The sequence below is a fragment of the Glycine soja genome, chromosome 14 (assembly GCF_004193775.1).
Source record: "Glycine soja cultivar W05 chromosome 14, ASM419377v2, whole genome shotgun sequence".
NCBI classification, from domain to species: domain Eukaryota; kingdom Viridiplantae; phylum Streptophyta; class Magnoliopsida; order Fabales; family Fabaceae; genus Glycine; species Glycine soja.
The window spans coordinates 46,290,294-46,312,997 of NC_041015.1; the positions used below are offsets into that span (position 1 = coordinate 46,290,294).

The 22,704-nt window shown below is 31.8% G+C and overlaps 2 protein-coding genes across 7 annotated transcripts; one reads left to right on the forward strand and one right to left on the reverse strand.

The window, feature by feature from the left end:
- Positions 1-345: 345 nt before the first annotated feature.
- Positions 346-4,362, reverse strand: LOC114383717. 6 transcript variants are annotated; one of them, XM_028343445.1, is made up of 8 exons: positions 4,139-4,358; positions 3,677-4,010; positions 3,485-3,529; positions 1,966-2,342; positions 1,626-1,701; positions 1,354-1,466; positions 650-1,007; positions 346-561 (listed from the first exon to the last, which is right to left on the reverse strand). In XM_028343445.1, exons 1-4 carry the CDS (start codon positions 4,237-4,239, stop codon positions 2,109-2,111), a joined length of 714 nt encoding a protein of 237 aa, XP_028199246.1. In that variant the 5' UTR covers positions 4,240-4,358; the 3' UTR covers positions 346-561; positions 650-1,007; positions 1,354-1,466; positions 1,626-1,701; positions 1,966-2,108. The 6 variants fall into 6 exon arrangements, 5 of the variants coding, with proteins under 5 accessions (XP_028199246.1, XP_028199248.1, XP_028199244.1 ...); XM_028343447.1 differs by having other exon boundaries at positions 1,626-2,324; XM_028343443.1 differs by having other exon boundaries at positions 1,626-2,342.
- Positions 4,363-6,539: 2,177 nt separating this feature from the next.
- LOC114384537 (RING-H2 finger protein ATL11-like) lies at positions 6,540-8,277 on the forward strand. Its single transcript, XM_028344229.1, has one exon. It carries the CDS (start codon positions 6,903-6,905, stop codon positions 8,040-8,042), a length of 1,140 nt encoding a protein of 379 aa, XP_028200030.1. The 5' UTR covers positions 6,540-6,902; the 3' UTR covers positions 8,043-8,277.
- The last annotated feature ends 14,427 nt before the right edge of the window (positions 8,278-22,704 follow it).

The following is a 22,704-nucleotide window of genomic DNA, read 5'->3' on the forward strand; positions in this document are numbered from 1 at the left end:
AAGTACAAACAAGTATGTATTATAGTTTTAATGTACATACCATGCGAATGGGATGATCCTGCAAGCTAATAGAACTACTTGTGTGCATACACGCACCCTTTTTAGATGCCCATTTTTTTTTTTGCCTGTGCACACTTGGAACGATACTTAGGTGCATTCCAATGTGATAACAGATCGTTTCAAACACGATCTCCAATCCAATATGACATTTTATTTTCATTTTGGGCTTCCCTAAACATCTTAGAAAGTCTATGAGAGATTTTCAAGTAAAAAGCTTTGTTAATTTCATTTTCTTCCAGACCAATTTTCTCTAAAAAAATGACAAAGTTATGAAATGGTACACAATGAGAAAAATACCAATTTTACAATTTCAGATCAAATAAAACAAAATCAGCATAACTATCCATTTCAACCAGTGAACTAATTCATTACAGAAAGATAAGTTACTTTAAAATGCTGGAAAAAACTTCCTGATGATCTTTTGGAATTGCTCCCTATGAAGGCCAAGGGTGACCAAATTGTTCCTGATGATCCTTTGTTGCAACCTTAGATGGATGAAACCTAAATAAAAAAAATAATTCCTGAAAAAGTAAAAGATCAAATGATGTATCATATTTAATGATAATTATATAAATTTTGTCATACTTACGCTCCATTGATAAGTGTAACCATAAGACGATCATTGAGGGAGAGTCTTCCATGGCCAAATTTGGAACGTCTTCATCTGTAAGCATGTTGGCTACAGCCAAGGATGGAGATGGTGTGGATATAGGTATCGAGGATGATTCACGTGCATCAATCAGGAATGGGGATGGTGTGGATGTAGGTACCGGGGACGGTCCACGTGCATCTTAATGTGATGGAGATGGTCTAACTTCAGTTGGAAGTGGAGATGGTGTAGGTGCAACATCGGAAGATCTGACCGGTATAGATATTGCAGATGGGGATGGGGTAGATGATGTCAAACTATCTCTAGGTGGTAGATAGTTTGATAAAATACATAATACCTAGACAGTAGTAAAAGACTCTTAACAACATAATGCAAATGAGAGATAAAAGAATTCAAATCTTCATAACCAGAATAAATGAAAATAGCATCTTGGAGAATATATTATTCCATAGCATAACGCAAATGAGAGATAACATTTCTTATCTTTGAAAATTTAAATATCAGGGTTCTATGAAAATATAATACGCAAGTGAGTCCACCATCCACTGCATCAAAGTTCATGATTTTTCCGCTGAAATTCTTAATTTAAATAGAACTTTTCAATAACAAGTTGTATCTAAGTATATAACATGGAATAGGAATTTGAGAAGAAGATCTTATTTATTTGAGGTGCTTTTACTTACTATGGAAACACACACTTAATTTTGTCCTTGTCCAAGTTTTTTTTGCAGAGGATGAGGCACCCCCAGTTTGACTTGTAGTTTCATGTGATCATATGTAACACCAAGGATGCTACCTGCACCAAGTTAACTGGAATAAGGAGAATATGGATTTCACTTAAAATTCTTTAAAAAAATTCATTTAATTGATCATTAATTGAAAAAAATAATATTAATTTGATTTAATGTATAGAATGGATGAATGGATAAATAATTAAAACTCAATTCAAAAATACCTTTACAAAAGCTGGAATTGAATTGCTAGCAATTGCATCTCTGCATGTTCTCATTCCAGCAACTATTATGTCCTGACTGTTATATATTTTAAGAATAATATCATTTGAATATATAAAAAATTCGAAGAGACAAAAAAAAGAATGTTAGAAACTATCAAATGTAAGTAGGCAACATAAATGAGACTAAAATTGAGTTTTGCTGTAAAGCAGCAATTTTTTTATAAAAGAATTAGGAATTGAATTCTCATAGTTATATTTCATTAAAAAATCATAGCTTTTGGTCTTCACTTTACTCACTAAACTTTATGCTCTAGAAGACTAAAATAATAAAATAGAATACCCATGAAGGTCATAGCCAACACCCATTTCAACAAACAAACTTCATATCTTGAAATGAGCTTCCCTTTAGTCCACCTTCCATTAGTGAAGAGATGATTTTGGTGTAGGGAAAAGTTTAACTACTGATCAGAATTGAAATGTTCTTCATGGGAATGGTAGTTTATAGACCTTAGAAGCACATGTCCATAGGCAATGGAGACAGCTCATAGCTCCTCGTGTGTCTTTCTTGATGTGCCAAACCAACAAAATTAGAGGAAAAAACACACGCAGAATAGACTTTACATAGATAGCTCTGTACAGAAATATGAAATAAGCATAAGATATGAGCAGAGTCTCACTTGTTCCACTTTCCACTAGCACCTGAAGAATATCCATAGACTAGCAAAAAGTTAAGAGGCAGTCAGAAATTTCCGTTGTTAAAAACATTGCCTATGAAAAATTTCTACTTGGAAAATTTGCTCTTCCAACATGGACAATGTATGGATTCACTATGGCATGTTTGCTCTTCCAAGATTGACAATGTATGGATTCACTATGGCATTCATATTTACGTTATACATAATCCCCCATATCAAATCTGACACCATCACCTAAGCCTCAAAGTCCTCTTTGGCCCTTAGTTTCAAGGTAACTCAAAATACTGTCATACTCATATCTTTCCACTCATATAGAATGATAAATGACCCAACTATCAAGAATAGACAAGCATTATACATAAGGGGGAAAAAGTGAATACCAAACACAAAAGAAGAAAAAAGGAAAGCAAAAACCACTAAATCATATTGCCTAGCCAGTCAAAGATTTAGACTTCATGAACAATCAAACATAAAGTTGTTCAGTAACCACTACAGATAAGTGTAGCATAGCTCTATTGAGTCAAAGGTTAAGGGAATCAAAGTTTAGTAGGTAAATGCTAACCTAAAGGCTTATGACTTCAAATGGCACAAAAGAGAATTTGAAATTTGCAACTAGGACTCTGGAACTTTCAGCTAAGGCAATCCTTCATGGTAAACACGCGAGTGCTTACACACTCAATTGATCCAGTAGGTGGGGAATTTGGAATTAAAAAGTAATCCTTTTTTATACCAATGTACTTTATTTTCACCCTCAGTTGAAAATTAGTTTCAACTAATCACTGTAACAAAATTAAGGTTTCACTTTGGTATACCTTTGTTTTGCAGGTTACCAAACACAAACTCAAATTTTAATTGAAGAACAACATCAAAAGCACCAAAGGAACTACATCTAAGTATTGACCCAAAAATGTGATCTCAAATTAATAGCTGCTTAATTGTTTGAAATTCACATGATAATTATGTACAATTTAACAGCCAGGTTGATTAAAGTTAATTAATTTTCCAAAAGGAGGGAGTAATAAGACAACATAGGCAGGATACAGACACCTAACCTAACAGTGTGACCCTATCCAGTATCATACTTAATTTATATTTATTTATGCATAGTTGCATGCTAATATGTAACACTAAAGAAATAGACATCTGAGGAGAAAGAGTGCGTACCTTTCCACGCCTTGTAGCAGCAACTTTCTCTACTTTGTGAACAAACTAATTGAAAGAGTAATAAGGGAGCACAAACAAATAAAAAAAAGTTACAAATAAATAGTTATTATTGTTACTGAAATTAAAACACAAACAGTGACAAATATTACACGCTGTATGTTAAATTAAAAGAATAAGAAAGTGAATAATTACCTCGTGGCCACGACCACAGTATTTGAACTTGCGAGGGAAATAGCGAAGGGCGTAACCGAGGTCGTCGTCGGAGAGAAGAAGCTCCGGTGTGAGTTTGGGTTTTGTTCGAGGGAGCATGTTGGGCTTTTTGGTGGCGGATTTGGGCTTGAAAGAAGACGAAGAACGATTTGGAGTATTGGGATTGGGAGTGGTGGCGGTGATAGAGTTAGGGTTTGGATTGAGATTGAAATTGGAATTGGGAGCGGAGAAAGGGCAATCTCGTAACCAGTGACCAGGTTTGCCACACTTGTAAGACCCTGTTGCGGTTCCTGCTCTTGTTCCCTCCATTTTTTCTCTGCAACCACAATTCACTACTCTCACATTGCACGATTTATGTTACTTGAGTGAGAGAGAGAACCTTCGACGGTGGAGAAACTCAAACAGAAACAAAAATTAAGGGGCTTCGAGGGAGTTCTTACATACCTTCTAGGGTCTCGAGCGCAATGCGACAACGACGAACAGAAGGACTCGAAGAACCTTAGGCGTGAGTGAGAGGAGAGGTTGAGTGTTACAAAGAGCTGCATGAGACTGAGAGAACAATGAGCAAGCCAGGTGCGACAAATAACTTATATCATTCTAAGACTGTTTTGTAAAATCATCTTTGTACAATGGGTTCAGCTACAACGGTTTTCAAAAACCCGTCGTTGAACTCACTCTTCAAAAACGATTTTTCACGGTCCTTAAACTCACGATTTCACCATAGTTATTCAAAAATTATCTTCGTTGTCAATTCACCTATTTACTAGACTGCCACCGTGTTGTCTTTTACATCGATTTCTTTGGACCTGTTGCTGTTGGCATGTCGTAAAAAAAACATTTTTTTTAGTAGTGAGTGGACCACTCAGAGTTTGGGTTATCATTAGTCAGTGCCACCAACTTCTTCAAGATTTATCAAACTTCAAAGTTAGCCATGTAAGGAGACAAGAAACTCTATTGTTCATCACCAGCGAGAGCAACAGAGGTTCAAGTTGGTCAGCATTCTTATTATGAGTTCCTCATTGAATTGGAGACTATCTTTCTTATGAAATAATATAAGTCTGTTCACTTTAAAAAAAAATCTCTACCAAAAAATATAGAAGAACCTATTAAAAAAATGAAGATCATAATTAACAAAGAAAAATTAAAATGAGTGAAAAAAAATTTATATGAATCAATCTCTTTCGGTAGAAATCAATCCCTTAAAAGTTTTTTTTAGGAGAGAATAGTTTCTAACTTCTAGTTAGTGGGATAGTCAAGTTCACCAAAAATAAAATTTTATACTCCCATCATCCTTAATTATAAGATATAATTGATTAATTTATGTTTATTAAGAAAGTTAATTAATTTAGTTTTAGCAATAAATTTATCTATAATTATAATATTTTTCCAAATTTTTATCATTAACTTTATTAAGAATCTATTTATCTTTTTCAATCTCTATAAAAGAGATAAAGAGACAATTCTGAATTAAAAAATAATTAATACACAACAGTGAAATAAAATCTTATAAGAAGAGAAATAAAAAAATTGTTCATTATGTCTTATAATTAGAGATGGATGGAATATATCGTAAAATTAAATAATTTTAGTTTGTTTTTGTTATAACATTATTTAACATGCATTTTGACATGATTTTGAACGTCTAACATATATATATTTAGGCCTTCTAAAAAATACCTATATATTTAGGGAAAGAATCCTTTGGGGTTTGCTAAAAGCTACAACAAATCTCAACCATAAAAGAAAATGTATTGTCGTATAAGGTTAAGTTTTAATAAAGAAAATATTAAACATGTATTAATGGACATATTTAAAATTATATCATCGTTGCAGATCTGTAGTTGTAAAATAACTGCAGAAAATCATATTCTTAAGTTCTCTACTTTTACGTGTAGGATCACCGATGTCCTAACATTATATTAGACATTCAACTAATCTAAATCAACTTAATAAAATTATTATAAGCTGCAAAATTCTGCCTCTAAGATTATAATACTACTACGTACATTATTCCGTTAGGACAAAGGTTATTATATATAACTCTAGAATTGAAATCAGGTAGTGGGCAATACCTTTCTTGCAATCAATACTTCTAAAATTTTATTAAATCAAAATATGTTTTATAATTTTAAAACTATTTAAAGTATTTATATTTTTGTATTTTCATGTAAAATTTAATTAGAATCAATTACAAATGCTAATATAAATTTTTTACATTGCTATTCAATTATAAGTTATTATGTACAATATTTTTTTTTGAATTTTTTTATAATATTTATTTTAAAAATCTCATTTAAAATCATTTACGATTAGTTAAATATATAGATAATAATATAAAAAACGTATACTGATCGTGGACAAAAACTACTCTTATCTATATATAAAAATAAGTGTAAAATGCGCATACAAACAACTCTAAAAACAAATTAAAATAATCCTAATATTAATACTAATTTCTCAAAGCATCCGCGAAGAAATATTCCATCACGATCGAGAGAAACAAGAAAAAATGACCAAGAGACGCAAATGTATATTATGGTACGCAACAAACAAGGTCACTATCCAATCCAATCTTAAAAAAAGAAAAACAAGGTCATTGTTCATTTCATTACAGAGAAAATTGCAATTAAACACACGAAAACATAAACAATTAACAATTTAAACCCTTCCTAGCCCCGTTTCCACAAGCAGTGGCACCATAATTAAATGGAGATCTAGACTTAAGACTTTAGAGTTACAACACTCTCATTTGAGAATTGAAGGTATCACAATTCACAAGTAACTGCAAACATGTAGAATTAACGTTTGTGGGCCCATCAAGATACGAGAAGTCAAAACCCAAAACCCAATCATTTAAAGTCTACCCTACCTATCGTGCCTGCTCGCAAGAGCGTAAATTCCACGACTCCATTAAAAACTACTCAAAAGCCATACAAACCCCTTAACACCCTTATTGCACTCTATTCTTTTGTGTCTCTCTCTTTCCTTCTAATCATCACCATCAAAAAGTGCTCAACAACTTTATGTTATGTTATGTTATTGTTACCAACAAAATCATTAACATTCCCGAATTCCCCATCTTACAAGGAATAAAAAACACGGTGCAATCACTGACACGTACGGTGGGTATTAATTAGGTTTTCTCATGCGCTAAACATTCCATTCACTTGCTTTTGCAGCAAAACATAAAAAAAAAAACCCATCAGCTATGGGCATCCACACGGATTGCCCTGCACCAGCACCATTGTCGATGAATTTGGATCATGCTCGTGCTTGTGTTCTTCTTCTTATTTTTCTTATGCCGTCTGCTACGGCACAGTTACAAAACTCGCCGCCACCGCCACCGTTGGATCCTTTCACGAGGTTAAGGTTCGACAAGACCATGGCTGCGGTTTTGGTAATCCTCGTAGTGGTTTTCTTCGCGTTTGGGTTTGTTTCTATCTACACGCGCCAATGCGCGGAGAGGAGGATCAGAGGGAGGCTCGACCTGGCGGTGGCGATCGCCGGCGGGATGGAGCGCCGGCAGCACCGCGGCCTCGACGCGGCGGTGGTAGAGACGTTCCCGACCTTCGTGTACTTCGAGGTTAAGGCACTGAAGATCGGAAGGGCCACGCTGGAATGCGCCGTGTGCCTCAACGAGTTCCGCGACGACGAAACGCTGCGTTTGATCCCCAAGTGCTGCCACGTGTTCCACTCCGATTGCATCGACGCGTGGCTGGCGAATCACTCCACTTGTCCCGTTTGCCGCGCCAACCTCGCGCCCAAGCCCGAGGACGCGCCATCTTCCGTTGAGATTCAGCTTTCAGATCCGGCCCGGCCCATTGGGCCCAATGAGCCCGGTCATGATCCGAATTACATCAACCCGGTGGAGGAGCGCGAAGGTGAACAAAACAGAATCGTTACGGAGCCTCCACGTGTTTTAGATGATCCCAACCGGGCCCGTCCGGTTCGGTCTAAATCGACCGGGTTTGGCATTGCAAGGCTGTTTCCGCGATCTCACTCGACGGGTCACTCGTTGGTTCGACCGGGTGAGGATTGTGAGCGGTTCACGCTGCGGTTGCCGGAAGAGGTGCGGGACCGGCTCGTGCGATCCGCGACGCTGAACCGGACGAAGAGTTGCGGGATGACATGGCAGCTGGAGAGCAGCGAGAGAAGGGGTTACCGGACGGGGAGTGTGGGGAGGTACGAGCGGTTCGGTGGGGGAGGGCCGGTTGGACCGGTGGGGTTCATGTGGACCCCACCGTTTTGGGGTAGGACCGGTTCGGTGAAGTCACCTAAGGCAACAAGGGTGAAGGATGAAGTTGACGCGGGAGAACGTTCCTCTGATCGTTTGTTTTCCAAGGATTGAGGATATGAGGTTGGATGTGGAAAAAAATCAGTTGGGTTTCTTATCATCATTATATATATATATATATATATATATATATATATAGAATCCATATGTTCATAGAATTTCATTTTAATTTTTGGATTGCATTTTATATTATCTGTATTTGTTAATTGAAAACATGGGCATTTCCTCCTGTGTAAACTCTTATGGTAAACTTTAAGTGCTTAATCTTAAAGGTACGGTAATTTTTATAGATACTTTATATTTTTTTAACATTATAATGTGAAAAGAAATAATATTATAGTTCAAATAATTAATTAATATTCTAATAGCAATTAACATGTGGTTGATACGTCTAATGACGAGTTTGGGTCCTTTAAGTGATAAGTTAGAAGTTTAAATCTTGATTTTTATGTACATAGAAAACACAGTAGAAAAGGAGACAACTCACTGTTAAGTGAATTCGAATGTCTTGAAGAAAACTAATTTTAGCTAACAATCCGAGATATGTCTTGCAATCATATGTATATAAAAACTAACAAAAATATAATTCATATATAACAAAAACAATATTTTTAAAATTTATGTATAAATGGTTTATTTGCAAAGCTTTTTATCTTTATGTAATGTGAATATTTATTGGTATAATTTTAATGTTAAAAAATGTCGATATAAAATTGTCATTTATGTTGATTGAAAAATTTAATTTCAAGAGTTAGGTATTAATTTAATTATATGTAAAATTTTAAATTTTTATAATGTAAATGTGCATCGTATAATCTATATTTTACTATTTCACCTAAGGTGGGTGTGGCTTGTTTATAGTTCTAGCTCAAATTATAATGGTTATTCTTACGTGATGAGGTGTGGAAGGTGTCTTTGGGGTGAATTCCATAATTGTCATTGTTCGTTGTTAACGAATTGCATATTAGATTCAATGTTTCACCACCTCATGATCATCGGTATTGGGTCAAAAGATTTTTTTATCCTTGTATAGTATTGGGTCTACATAATAGTGATAGATCTTAGTAATATTGGTTCATTATATTGGTCCATACTAGTGCATACAACTTGTCTGTATGAAAAGATGTCTTTACTTGTTAAATAAAGTACAACAACACGTACTTGATTACGTCGCTAAAACCTCTAGCAATCAAACTAGCGACCGAACGATTTGTGTCGCGATTGAATTCTAACTTGGTCGCTATGTAGCAACTGAAATATATGGTCGCAAGTACATAAAATTTAGTCACTTCTTACTTGGTTGCTATTTTGCTTGAGACCAAATCGATGATCGAAAAGTTTGGTCATTAATTTGGTCACTGTAAATTTGGTTGTTACTTTGCTTGAGACCAAATTGACGATTGAAATGTTTGCTTGCTAATTTGGTCAATAATAAATAATTAAAACATTAAATATAAATTAAAGTAAATACAATTCAGTCGCTATTGAATAATTAATTTTTAAATAAAATTAAAAAGAAATACCTTTAGTCGCTAATTTTATAATATAAAATGAATTAAAAATAAATTTGGTGACCAATTTGGTTGCTATTTTATAAATAATTTTTAAATATAAAATAAAATAAAAATGCAATTCAATCGCTATTTTGGTCGTATCTAATATTTACTTTTTAGTTTAAAATAAATTGAAAATATAATTCAATCGCTATTTAGTAAAATGAGCAATTATCTGCAATTTACAAGTCAACCCGATAGTTAAAATTACTATTCTATTATTATTAATTATCATGTTCAAAGTGACTCAAGCCATACCTTTGCTTTATAGCAGAATTAAACAACATTAAGTTATTGGATAGAGATATTAAAAAGTAAAAAACAACATAACTCATGAAACTTAATGAAAACCATTCTTAGGCCCTCTCATATCAGCTTAAACAATTAGGATGAACTGGTTCTATGACATTGTATCAAAGCCTCTCCAAGGTTAAAAGTTCAATCCTAGTCACATTCAATTAAATTTCACCCCACTATAGTGGCAGTTTGAGCTTTGTTCACACTGAGCTTGACGGGCTTTCAGCATTCCTAGGCATTCTCCTAACAACTTAAGCATATGGAATGATTGGCACTTGACAGACACAATGACTGAGCTCATAATTCCAATTAACCAACATCAGGCAAAGACATAAATTCTTACTTTGCAATCACTATAAGCAAAAACTGTGAATTATTTGTTTATAATTCATAGATGAATGCTAAATAACAGAGCAAAAAATAAAGCCGAATGACATGTTCTTACCACCAACATATTCTAAATCACATTAAATTGTTTGTGTTTAAAGAAGATCAGGTTAAAAAAAATATGCATTATGTAATGTAGGTTAGCAATGGATTACTATGTTGACAATGGCAAGTACCCACAGGCAGAGTGAATGAATAATTAATCAGATTGATAGCCAAAATGTAAAAACAAATGAAGGCCATAGACTATTGGCAGTACAATTAAAGATAGTAATTAATGATAATGTCGAAAAACAATTGAAATCAAACACATTCATGGATAAAATGATCACCCAAATTCATGGAAAGTTAAAAAGGGATATATATCGCAGAAATTGAGCATTGAGTTCAAAGTTTTAGTTCTCATTGAAGACATTATGTTGGACCAATTATGTACTTCTAACTAATGGTCATATTAAGGAGAAGACTAATTTGTAGTACATGGAAGGGACTATGTCGATTAGATGATGTACAACCGTCATGACTCGAATTGGTTCCTATTCTTAATCATGAAATTATGATGTACCCAATGTATATAACAATTTAGTCAATTTTAATGCGCATTATGTTAGTTAATCTATTTATTTATTTAGTCCATAATGTTTATTAATGTCACATGAGCCAAGTGGGAGAATGTAAGAATTAATGTCTCATGTGAGAGGCATGTGATTTATGTAGGGACTAATAAGTAAATAATTAACGATTAAGGGCTAAATTGTAATTGATCTTAATAGGAGAAGTTTCTAGAGCAAACTGCTACTTGATGGGAGTAGTGGTTATAAAAGGGGCTTAATACCCACTAACGTGAAAGAAGGTCCCCTTCCTGACCAGAAAGTGCTCTTTTCTCACCCATAGTCATCACGAACGGAGAGAGACAGAAAAGAAAGGCCAAAGGAAGTGAAATGTTATTTCTCTCATTTTCAAGGAAATCAAAGTGCACTAAAGAGAAGTTCCTATGGAGAAAGGTACACATCATTATCTATTATTCTTTATTGATTGTTTGTGAGAATCATAGGTTTCAAGATCCTGTTGGTTTTCTATAATTGATAGTCTAGGAAATCCATTAAGAATTTTATATGTGGTATCAGAGCATGTGTTATGAAATTTATGATTCTCCAAGAATGATTTAATTTCTCACAATTATGTATGAACCCTAATTATGAAATTTAGGGATAATTTAATTTCTCTCAATTATGTATGAACCCTAATTATGAAATTTAGGGATAATTTAATTTCTTCCAATTATGCATAAATCCTAATTATGAAATTTAGGAATTTTATTTTCCGCTGCATGTATTGTTTTATTGGCAATATTTTGTTATTGTTGAATACCAATTTTTGGAGAAAGATTATTTGAAAACTTATGATTATCGGAGAGAAAGCTACACGACATGTATATATTAAATTTGGAGAAAGTTTTTACTTCTAATGGTGAAAGAAAGGAAGCGTGCCATTAACGTAAAGATTCAATTCCAATTTTGAAAAGCTGCGCAGGTATGTTTGTTGTAGGGAAGAATATGAAATTTTGGAAATTGCTATTTGCAACCTTATGTTTGCTATTTCCAATCCCACTTGATCCTTTTTTTTTTAAAAAAAAAAATTATTGTTGAAGGTGATTAAAGGATTGAAAGTTTATATTCTGTAATTAAATTAATGTGAATTTTTTGCAATTATTGGTAGCAGTAAATATATGTATATGCTACATATTTGCTTGAACGTGTTTGAATGCAAAAACACAAATAAATGCAAATATTATTTTATGGCCTGGAATGAAATTAATAGAATGACTATGAATTGTTAATAGCAATAAGTATGTGCAGACCATACATATTTGGTTGGAATTAAATGTATGTTGAATTTGTTAGTCACCAAAGTGGCCAAATTTGTAAGGTTATTTAATTCCAAATTAATGATTATTTCAATTATACTTGGTTGAAATTAAATGTATGCTGAATTTGTTAGTCACCAAAGTGACCAAATTTGTAAGGTTATTTAATTCCAACTTAATGATTATTCCAATTACTCATAGAATAATGGATGCTAAATTATATGATTATTGGTTTATGGGTAATTGAAATTCATTGTTATAAGGCATTTATGGATCGCCCAAAGGTTGATTAGTTGTTCTTATAATTAATGAATATAATTGTAGGCAATTTGTGTGTATCATTAGTTTTATTTATATGCCCAAAGGAAATAGATATTACTAATTGGTGCACATTTAATTGTCAAATAATGTTAAAATTTTATTAGCATCATTATGTTTGTATGTTGTGTGTTGGTGTATCACCCAAAGGAGAACATCAATATACATTAACCGTTATTTGAATGAATCATATGTATGACATGTATTTTATGTCTCAAAACACTTATGTGAACTTTATTATGTAATACATGTTTTGAATTCATTGGATTCTTATGTATCATCTGAGCCAATTTTAATGGGCTTAACTTCTCTGACTGAAATGAGCAAGTCCAATTTCACCTTAGTGTTTTGGATCATGATGTTGCTATGTTGGAAGAGAAGTTTGTTACTTTTATTGATGCTAGTAGCAATGAAGAGAAAGTCCATTATAAAACTTGGGAAAGATCTAACAGACTCAGCCTAATGTTGATGAGAATGACCGTTGCAAACAGTATTAAGACAACTCTCCCTAAAATCGAAAGTGCTAAAAAGTTTATGTGATTAGCGGGAGAGTGCTCTCAAACAACTGATAAGTCTGTTGCTGGGACATTAATGAGTACATTGACCACCATGAAGTTTGATGGTTCACGTACTATGTATGAACATGTCATTGAGATGACAAACATTGCAGCAAGACTTAAGACCTTGGGAATATAATGGCTGTGAATGAGAACTTTCTTGTTCAGTTTGTTCTAAACTCATTACCGTCTGAGTTTGGCCCGTTCTAAATGAACTATAATACCATGAAAGATAAATGGAATGTGCATGGATTGCACAGTATGTTAGTTCAGGAAAAAAAATAAGGCTTAAGAATCAAGGAAGTCACTCAATTCATTATGTAAGCCACCAAGGAAATCAAGGAGCTTGAAAAGAAATTTATGAAGAAGCATGATAAAGGCAAAGGGTCATTAAAGAACAATGATGACTCTTTGCAAATCCAAAGGAAGGTATCAAAGGGAAATAATTGTTAATTTTGTAGGAAATCTGAACATTTCCATAAGGATTACCTAAAGTGCAAGTCTTGGTTCGAAAAGAATGGTGAGCTTAATACTCATGTATGTTTTGAATCAAACTTAACTGTAGTTTCCCATGATACATGATGGATTAATTCTGGATGTATGACTCATGTTTCTAACATTATGCAGAGATTCCTTACAATCCAAACTATAAGCCCAAATGAAAAGTTCATTTTCATAGGGAATGAAGTGAAAGCTCCAGTGGAAATAGTTGAAACTTATTGTTTAAAACGCAACACTGGACATCATTTAGATTTACTGGAAACTCCTTATGTACCTAGTTTATCTAGGAATTTAGTTTCATTATCTAAACTTGATGTTACTGGATACTCTTTTAATTTTGGTAATGGATGTTTCAATTTATTTAAGCATAATCATCTCATTGGTACAAGTATTCTTGTGATGGTTTATATAAATTGGAAATAGACAGTTTGTATGCTGAAACTGTTTTAACTCTGCATCATAATGTTGGCACTAAACATAGTTTAGTGAATGAACGATCTGCTTTCTTGTGGCATAAACGTTTAGGTCACGTTTCTAGAGAAAGGATGGAAATATTAATAAAGAATGAAATTCTTCCTTATCTAGATTTTACGGATCTAAATATTTGTGTGGGTTGTATTAAGGGAAAAACAAGCAAAACATACAACGAAAAGAGCTACAAGAAGCACTCAATTTCTTGAAATTGTGCATACTAATGTTTGTGGACCTTTTGATGTTAGTTCTTTCAGAAAGGAAGGATATTTTATCACCATTATTGATAATTATTCACGTTACGGTTATGTCTACTTACTGCCCGAGATTTCTTAGGCAATGGATGCCTTAGAAATTTACTACTATGAAGTGAAAAGGCAATTAGACATAAATGTGAAAATTATTAGATATGATAGAGGTGGTGAGTATTATGAAAGATAAGACAAAACTGGATAACACCTAGGTCCATTTGCTAAGCTTCTTCAGAAACGTGGCATTTGTGCACAATACATAATGTCCGGTACACCATAACCAAATGGTGTATCAGAAATGCACAATAGAACTTTAATGGATATGATTAGGAGTATGTTAATCAATTTGATTTTACCCGTATCTTTGTGGATGTATTCCTTGAAAACTGCCATGTATTTGTTGAATAGGGTTCCTAGTAAGACAGTTCCAAAGACACCTTTTGAACTGTGGACAAATAGGACACCTAGTATAAGGCACCTGCATGTTTGGGGTTGTCAGGCAGAAATAAGAATTTACAATCCGCAAGAAAGAAAATTGGATGCAAGAACAATCAGTGGATATTTCATTGGTTATCCAGAAAAGTCAAAGGGGTATATGTTTTATTGTCCTAATCATAGTATGAGAATTGTCGAAACTGGAAATGCAAGGTTCATTGGAAATGATGAAATCAGTGGAAGTACAGTTCCACGAGAAATGGAAATTAAAGAAGTTAGAGTGTAAGTCCTTTTAGCTTATGCCTCTAACAGTAAGGTGATTGCTCCTTTAGTTATTGCTACAAAATTAATGAAGATGAGCAGCACAATAATGAACCCATGATGCATAATGAACCTATTATGGAGGAACCACAAGAAGTAGCATTAAGAAGGTCTCAAAGAGAAAAGGAGACCAGCTATTTCAAATGATTATGTGGTATGCCTACATGAAACAAAACAAACTTAGCATTAATGATAATGATCCAGTTTTGTTTTCACAAGTTGTAAGTTGTGATAGTTCTAAGAAGTGGTTAAATGCCATGAAAGAAGAGATAGATTCCATGGAACATAATGGTGTTTGGGACCTTGTAGAATTACCAAAGGGTTGTAAGAGTGTTGATTGTAAGTGGGTCATCAAGACTAAACGTGACTCTCATGGCAACCTTGAACGTTACAAGACTAGACTTGTTGCTAAGGGATTTACTCAGAAAGTTGGAATTGATTATAAAGAGACGTTTTCACCCGTCTCACGAAAGGATTCTTTCAGGATTATTATGGCATTAGTAGCCCATTATGACTTGGAGTTACATCAAATGGATGTGAAAACTGTCTTTCTAAATGAAGATTTAGAGGAGAATATTTATATGAACCAACCAATGGGGTTCTCAATTGAAGGAAAGGAACACATGGTGTGCATACTAAAGAAATCAATATACAGTCTTAAAGCAAGCTTCCCGCCAATGGTATTTGAGATTTAATGATACCATTGTTTCTTTAGATTTAAGGAAAATACTGTTTATCGGTGTATGTATATGAAGGTCAGTGGGAGTAAGGTTATTTTCTAATTTTGTATATTGATGATATCTTGTTTGCAGCTAACGATCTTGGTCTTCTTCATGAGACTAAGAAATTTCTCTCTAGAAACTTTGAAGTGAAAGATATGGGTGAGGTAAGCTATGTGATAGGGATAAAAATATTCCATAATAGATCACAAGGATTGTTAGGCTTATCTCAGAAAGTATATATATCGATAAAGTGATAGAGAGATTCAAGATGGAAAGGTGTTTAACATCGCATATTCTAATTTAGAAATGAGACAGAGTTAGTCTCGCACAATGTCCTATAAATGATATGGAACGGAAACAAATGAAAGTAATTTTGTATGCATCAGTTGTTGTTGCATCTGAGAGCTGAATTTGTAGTATGTTTTGAGGCTACAATTCAGGCTAATTGGCTGCGAACTTTATTTCAGGGCTTGGAATTGTCGACAATATTGCTAGGCCGCTAAAAATGCATTGTGATAACTTCGCAGCAATATTTTTTGTAAGAACGACAAGTACTCTAAGGGTGCTAAGCATATGAAATTGAGGTACTTTGTCGTGAAGGAAGAAGTTCAGAAACAAAGAGTGTCAATAGAACATATTAGCACAAACCTTATGATAGTTGACCCTTTGAATAAGGGATTATTGCCCAAGACATTATAGAACATGTTGAAAGTATGGACATTATTATTATTGATGATCATTAAGTGTAATTTACCTTATGTAATTTTGCTGACACTCTGAGCTCAATTATGATATGTTTCTGATTACCTGTTCTCTATGTTTGCATGCATGTTTGTGTTAGAGTAATGTTAACAGGTTTTGTCTTGAATGAAGACATTATGTTGGACCAATTATGTACTCCTAACTAATGGTCATATTAAGGAGAAGACTAATTTGTAGTACATGGAAGGGACTATGTCGATTAGATGATGTACAACCGTCATGACTCGAATTGGTTCCTATTCTTAATCATGAAATTATGATGTACCCAATGTATATAACAATTTAGTCAATTTTAATGAGCATTATGTTAGTTAATCTATTTATTTATTTAGTCCATAATGTTTATTAATGTCACATGAGCCAAGTGGGAGAATGTAAGAATTAATGTCTCATGTGAGAGGCATGTGATTTATGTAGGGACTAATAAGTAAATAATTAACGATTAAGGGCTAAATTGTAATTGAGCTTAATAGGAGAAGTTTCTAGAGCAAACTGCTACTTGATGGGAGTAGTGGTTATAAAAGGGGCTTAATACCCACTAACGTGAAAGAAGGTCCCCTTCCTGACCAGAAAGTGCTATTTTCTCACCCATAGCCATCACGAACGGAGAGAGACAGAAAAGAAAGGCCAAAGGAAGTGAAATGTTATTTCTCTCATTTTCAAGGAAATCAAAGTGCACCAGAGAGAAGTTCCTATGGAGAAAGGTACACATCATTATCTATTATTCTTTATTGATTGTTTGTGAGAATCATAGGTTTCAAGATCCTGTTGATTTTCTATAATTGATAGTCTAAGAAATCCATTAAGAATTTACACTCATATCTTTATATATTGATGCACTGTGCACATACAGTTTGTAACCACGATTTCCCAAATAAGTACCCCCGATAGCATATTTATTAGCTACTAGTATTTTTACCTGATAGGCCCAAGCTTAATGAAGTCTCGTATTTGGATCAACAAAATTTGTCAAAATCTTCCATATATTAGCATCTTTTAATTGATCCAGAATTTGGAAACTCTCTTAAGCTTTTTATGGGGTCAACAAACGAGCGAGACATTACTCTGAAATAGAAAACAATCTTCTTTTCGGACCTCGAGAATATTTTTACCCTGCATATAAATGAGAATCAATTACTTTTTCTCAACAAATTTCCTTTGAGAATTTCATTCCAATCTCCAATGTCAAATACATTACTCATCTTCCTCAAAGATAGATATTTCTACATCTCTTGTTGTAACCTGCTAACAAAGAGGTTTAGTTAAAAGAGAAAGTTTTATTACTCATTCATGTTGAGACACCAAAGTTGAATAAGCCATTAGTCCATGACAAAAATCAATCAAGCTTACCTTTGTTTCTGATCCAGTATCTTTTTAAGAGCCTTTACCTCCACTTTATCAAATCTAGAGAAAATCCCAATTCAATGTTTAACAATATCACTGATTGAAATTTTTTTGTGAAACAGGGACCCACAGAGAACAGATTCAATTATATTAGATATGCAAAAAGAAACGGAATAGAGAAACCCCAATTATTAGAACAACTCTGATCTTGTCAAAAAATCAAAATAGAAAAACCAAATTTTCACTTGAAAAAGCATGCAGAAACTGGAACAAGTTATGCTATTGAGCATTGACAAAAAAACCCAAGTCAACAAACTACAACATGAAAATCATTGACCTTATGTAACACTACAATAGAGTGAACTTAGGTACTCTTTGTAGCACAAATTTTAAGAATCACTAGATCTTTTCTTGAAAGGCATAATATTTTTTTAATAAATTTTATACAAAAATAAATAAAATACATAATATAATCAAATATGAAAATACAAATATATATTAAATTTTATGTATACTATCATCCAATCAAGCTTAGCCAAACCATTATAAAATTTTGATTTTCATAAAACTCTACTACTAAAATGGGGTCATACTCTTCTCATGATTTAATATACAGGGATTGTAGATTATTGACAGCTAAATAGACCCGTCAAAGAATACTAATGTAACATGTTTTACAATTGTTGAAACCAAATTGAAAGCAAAATAAGAGTTGGGAAAGTTTCAATTATAGAACTAGACTAACCATTTGAAAATGACATCAATGCATTTGGTACCAAAGCAATGAAAGCATACGTGGAGATGCATTGACTAAAAGATAAAGGAAAAGTTAGACTTATAACAACATCAATTGGAAAACCAAATATGAGAAAGAAAGAGAGAAAAAAAATACCTAAAAAGTATTTCCATTTCATTTCACATAGTTCTATTCTTTTGTTCCCTACATGAATTTCATAAATCACTACTACTAAAATGGGGTCCCTATATGACAAAAGGTTTTCAATCTAGGACATATATGTACAATCAATCGTTGTATTTTATATATAGGGACCGAATTATATATTTTGGTGACTATAGATGAGAATCATTTTGAATTTATTCCCTATAATCATATTGTAACTCCAACAAACAATATTATAACATATAGTGACCACCTATTTGCAAACAATTGTACATATGGGACTAATTTTAAAAGAAAAAATCATATAGCAACCAGTTTGAAATTGAGTCATGTATAAGGATAAAAAATATATTTCAAACATATATAAACATAACTTTGCCCTAAAAAAATAGGAATTTGTGGTTAGATGATTATTTAAAATGTTAATTATTCTCTCTACTTTCTCTAAATAAAAATTTGCTTATATAAAAAAAATGGACGGATAAATTAATACTAACATATAAATTTCACTTGGTTTGATAATTATTGGGTACTCATCTCAAGTGAAAAATACTACTCAATTTTCTACTAGAATTTGGGCTAATTAAACTTTATTGTACATAGCCTTAGTTGGATTGAATAAATATTTTAAAATGACACAATATTTGGAGAATTGAATTTTCCGTTTACATTTTGTTTTATTAAGACCACGTATATTTCAATTTGTGTACACTTCTTGAAATAATTTTTGTACTAAATAGAGTTATCTTTATCTTATTACTATATCATATATATGTGCTCAATTCTTACATAAGAAATAACAAATCTAGCTGTATTGTACATAAAATAACCAAATTTAAGCTAACAAGTAGTAAAATGTAAGATTTATAAAAAGAAAAGGCACATTATATCACCAACTTTTAAATTATATGGGAACATGCATTAATAAATTTTAATTAATTATTAAGTTTTGATTAATGTATATGTTATACATAATTCCCGTCATTGAATGTTAAATTTTAAGCGTTAATTATACTAAAAAGTTAAACAATATTTTATTAAAAAACATGAACTTAAAAATATACTCAAGAAAGGATTAGAATCATGGTCATTGCTGTGAGTAACACACTCTTTTATCACTACACCTGAATGTCCATTTTGATATTTAGTGCAAAATATAACATTAATATAAATTTTATACAAAAATAGTTCCAAATTCAAATTTTATTGTTTTCTAATTTATTATATTTTTATAATCTTATATATTATATTTTAAAATATAATATATAAAATTAAATTCTATTTTCACATAAATTGGAATATGTATATTTACATAAGTTTTGTTTTTATATTATATATTATATTTATCGTTTAAAATAATGCTTGTGATTTAGTAACAACATTTATTTATCTATATTAAGATATTCATGTTATTTATTGTAATATAGATAATAAAATATTTTCAATAAATCACATACATAAATATTTTAAAAAATTGAAAATACTTTCATTTTATTTAATATGCATCTTTACCATCCAATTTATGTGAAAATATAATTTAATCTTATATATTATATTTTAAAAGATAATATATAAGATTATAAAAATATAATAAATTAAAAAAGTATAAAATTTGAATTTTGAATTATTTTCACATAAAACTTATATTAATATTATATTTTTTTTACCAAATATATAAATGAACACTTTATTGTAATAGTAAAAGAGTGTGTTTTGTCCTACAAGAATCATAATTCTAGTCCTTCCTCAAATATTTTTAAATTTCTTATTTTTTTAAAAAAATATTGGTCAACTTTCTAATATAGTCAACGTTTATTAGGTCATACTTAGTGCACATATTGTACTAACGTCAAATTGGATATTCATCAATGCATAAATTCTACTTATATCATATTGAACCTTAATCAATCATTAGTGTTGAACTTATGTCTTATATTTTTAAATACTTAATTTTACAAAATCTGATTACAAAATATTATCCTAATATAAAGGGTATTTATTTATTATATTTTTTAAATACTTATATAAAATAAACAATTATTTTGTACAAAACACAAATTAAAAGACTAGTGATAAGCATAATTTATTTATCTTAATCAAATAGTGTAAATATTTGTTTGTGAATTTTACTAAATATTATCATAGTATAATTAAAAAAATTATATATTTATCATGATTTATAAAAGACTTAAATATGTTTTTGATCCCTAATAAATGCCAAATTTTTTTGTTTGTTCCCTAATAAATTTTTGCTTTGTGTTGAGCCCCTAATAAAATAAAAATTTTATTTTTTTTATCCTTAATATTTTGTTTTAGTCTGTATTAATAACAAATGAGAAATATTTTTATCATGGAGCAAATACAAAATTTGTTAATTTATTAGGTGTTAAAAATAAGTGTCAAGGACCAAAAATAAAATTATTGTTTTATTAGATACTCATCAGGAAACAAAAATTTATTAGAAAAAAAATGTAAAATCGAATATTTATTAGGAATAATTAAAAAACATAGTTAAGCATTTATAAAATATTGTAAATATTGGTTTGTTAATTTTAAAATATTACTAATATATTAATTTCAATACTTTTCAAGTATAAAATGTATTTAAGTATATTATATATTTATTATGACTTATAATAAATTAAAATTTTAGTTTTTTTAATCTTTTTAGAAAAAAACACACTCGATCGCTAATCTCAAAACAATATTTAGTCATATAGTGACCAAAATGATTTCAGTCACTATCATTTTCAGTCATCATAAGTCCATTTCGGTCGTTACAGTTCTTTGGTATTTATAATATATAGCAACAAAATAACGACCGAATGATTCAATGACCTTCATTTCAGTCTCTAATTCGGTGCTGATGCAAGTTAGCCACCATGATTTATTTTGGTCACCATGATATATTCGGTCACTAAATTGCATTTTTTAGTTGTGATTTTTAATGAAATTTTCTCTCCTAATTACATTTTTTTTGGATAAAAATTATGAATTTAAAATTTAATGCAAAATATAACTGAGGAAAATATTTAACTATAACATTTATATAATTGAGATAGTAAGTTTGAGTAAAAAAGTATTTATATATCAATGAGGTGTTAATCATAACTAAATTAAAGGGAAAAAATATCAATTAAATTAATGTAAAATTAAAAGTTTTAAAATAATAATTATATTTAGAAACAATGTTTTAATTTCTAAAGTGTTTATGTGAGTGTGATTCTTTCTGTGGCTATTTTTTAGCTGCATATATGTCGTTAAAGGTACCATTGCTGGAGAGTAGAGCACCACATAAATTGCAACTTTTGAATCATGCGCATAAATTGCAACTTATGTTTGAAATTATTATATGTTTTGTCCGTAGATTTGCGTGACTTTCCGCCTCTTGATATGTATCATTAAATCATGTTCCTGTCCTTTAGAATTCTTCTGACCTCAAAGAAACAGGGAACACTGAGTTGGATGATCCTATAGAAGAGGGGTTTGTTCAGGTGAAAACAAAACACCAGAAAAAAGGTAAAAAAGTGTCACTCATAAAGACAACCCGTATTGAGGATATGCAAGCTGATGTCCAAAGAGGAAGAAATCATAAAGCTGTAACTAGGGTCGAGGAGGCTTCCTCCCGTCCGAATCCATGATCATTGCCTCTTGGAACATCAGAGGCTTTAATTTGCCTCTGAAGCATCATGCGATGCAGAACTTCCTTCGCTGCAAGGAAATTAACGTCATGGCTGTGTTGGAAACAAAGTTGAATGAGGCTTCAGTTGAGGAAATCATGAGAAGAAAGTTTAGTGACTGGCACTTCACCCATAACTTCGCTTCTCATAATGCAGGATAAGATTCATCTTTCTGTTTTGGAGTCAAATGCCCAATTGATTCATTGTGCTATTGATTGTAAAACCACTGCCAAGCGCCTTCAGATTTCATTCATCTATGGTATTCACTCCATTATGGCAAGAAGATCTCTTTGGATAAATCTGAATAGTATCAATGCTAATATGAATTGCCCCTGGCTCCTCATTGGTG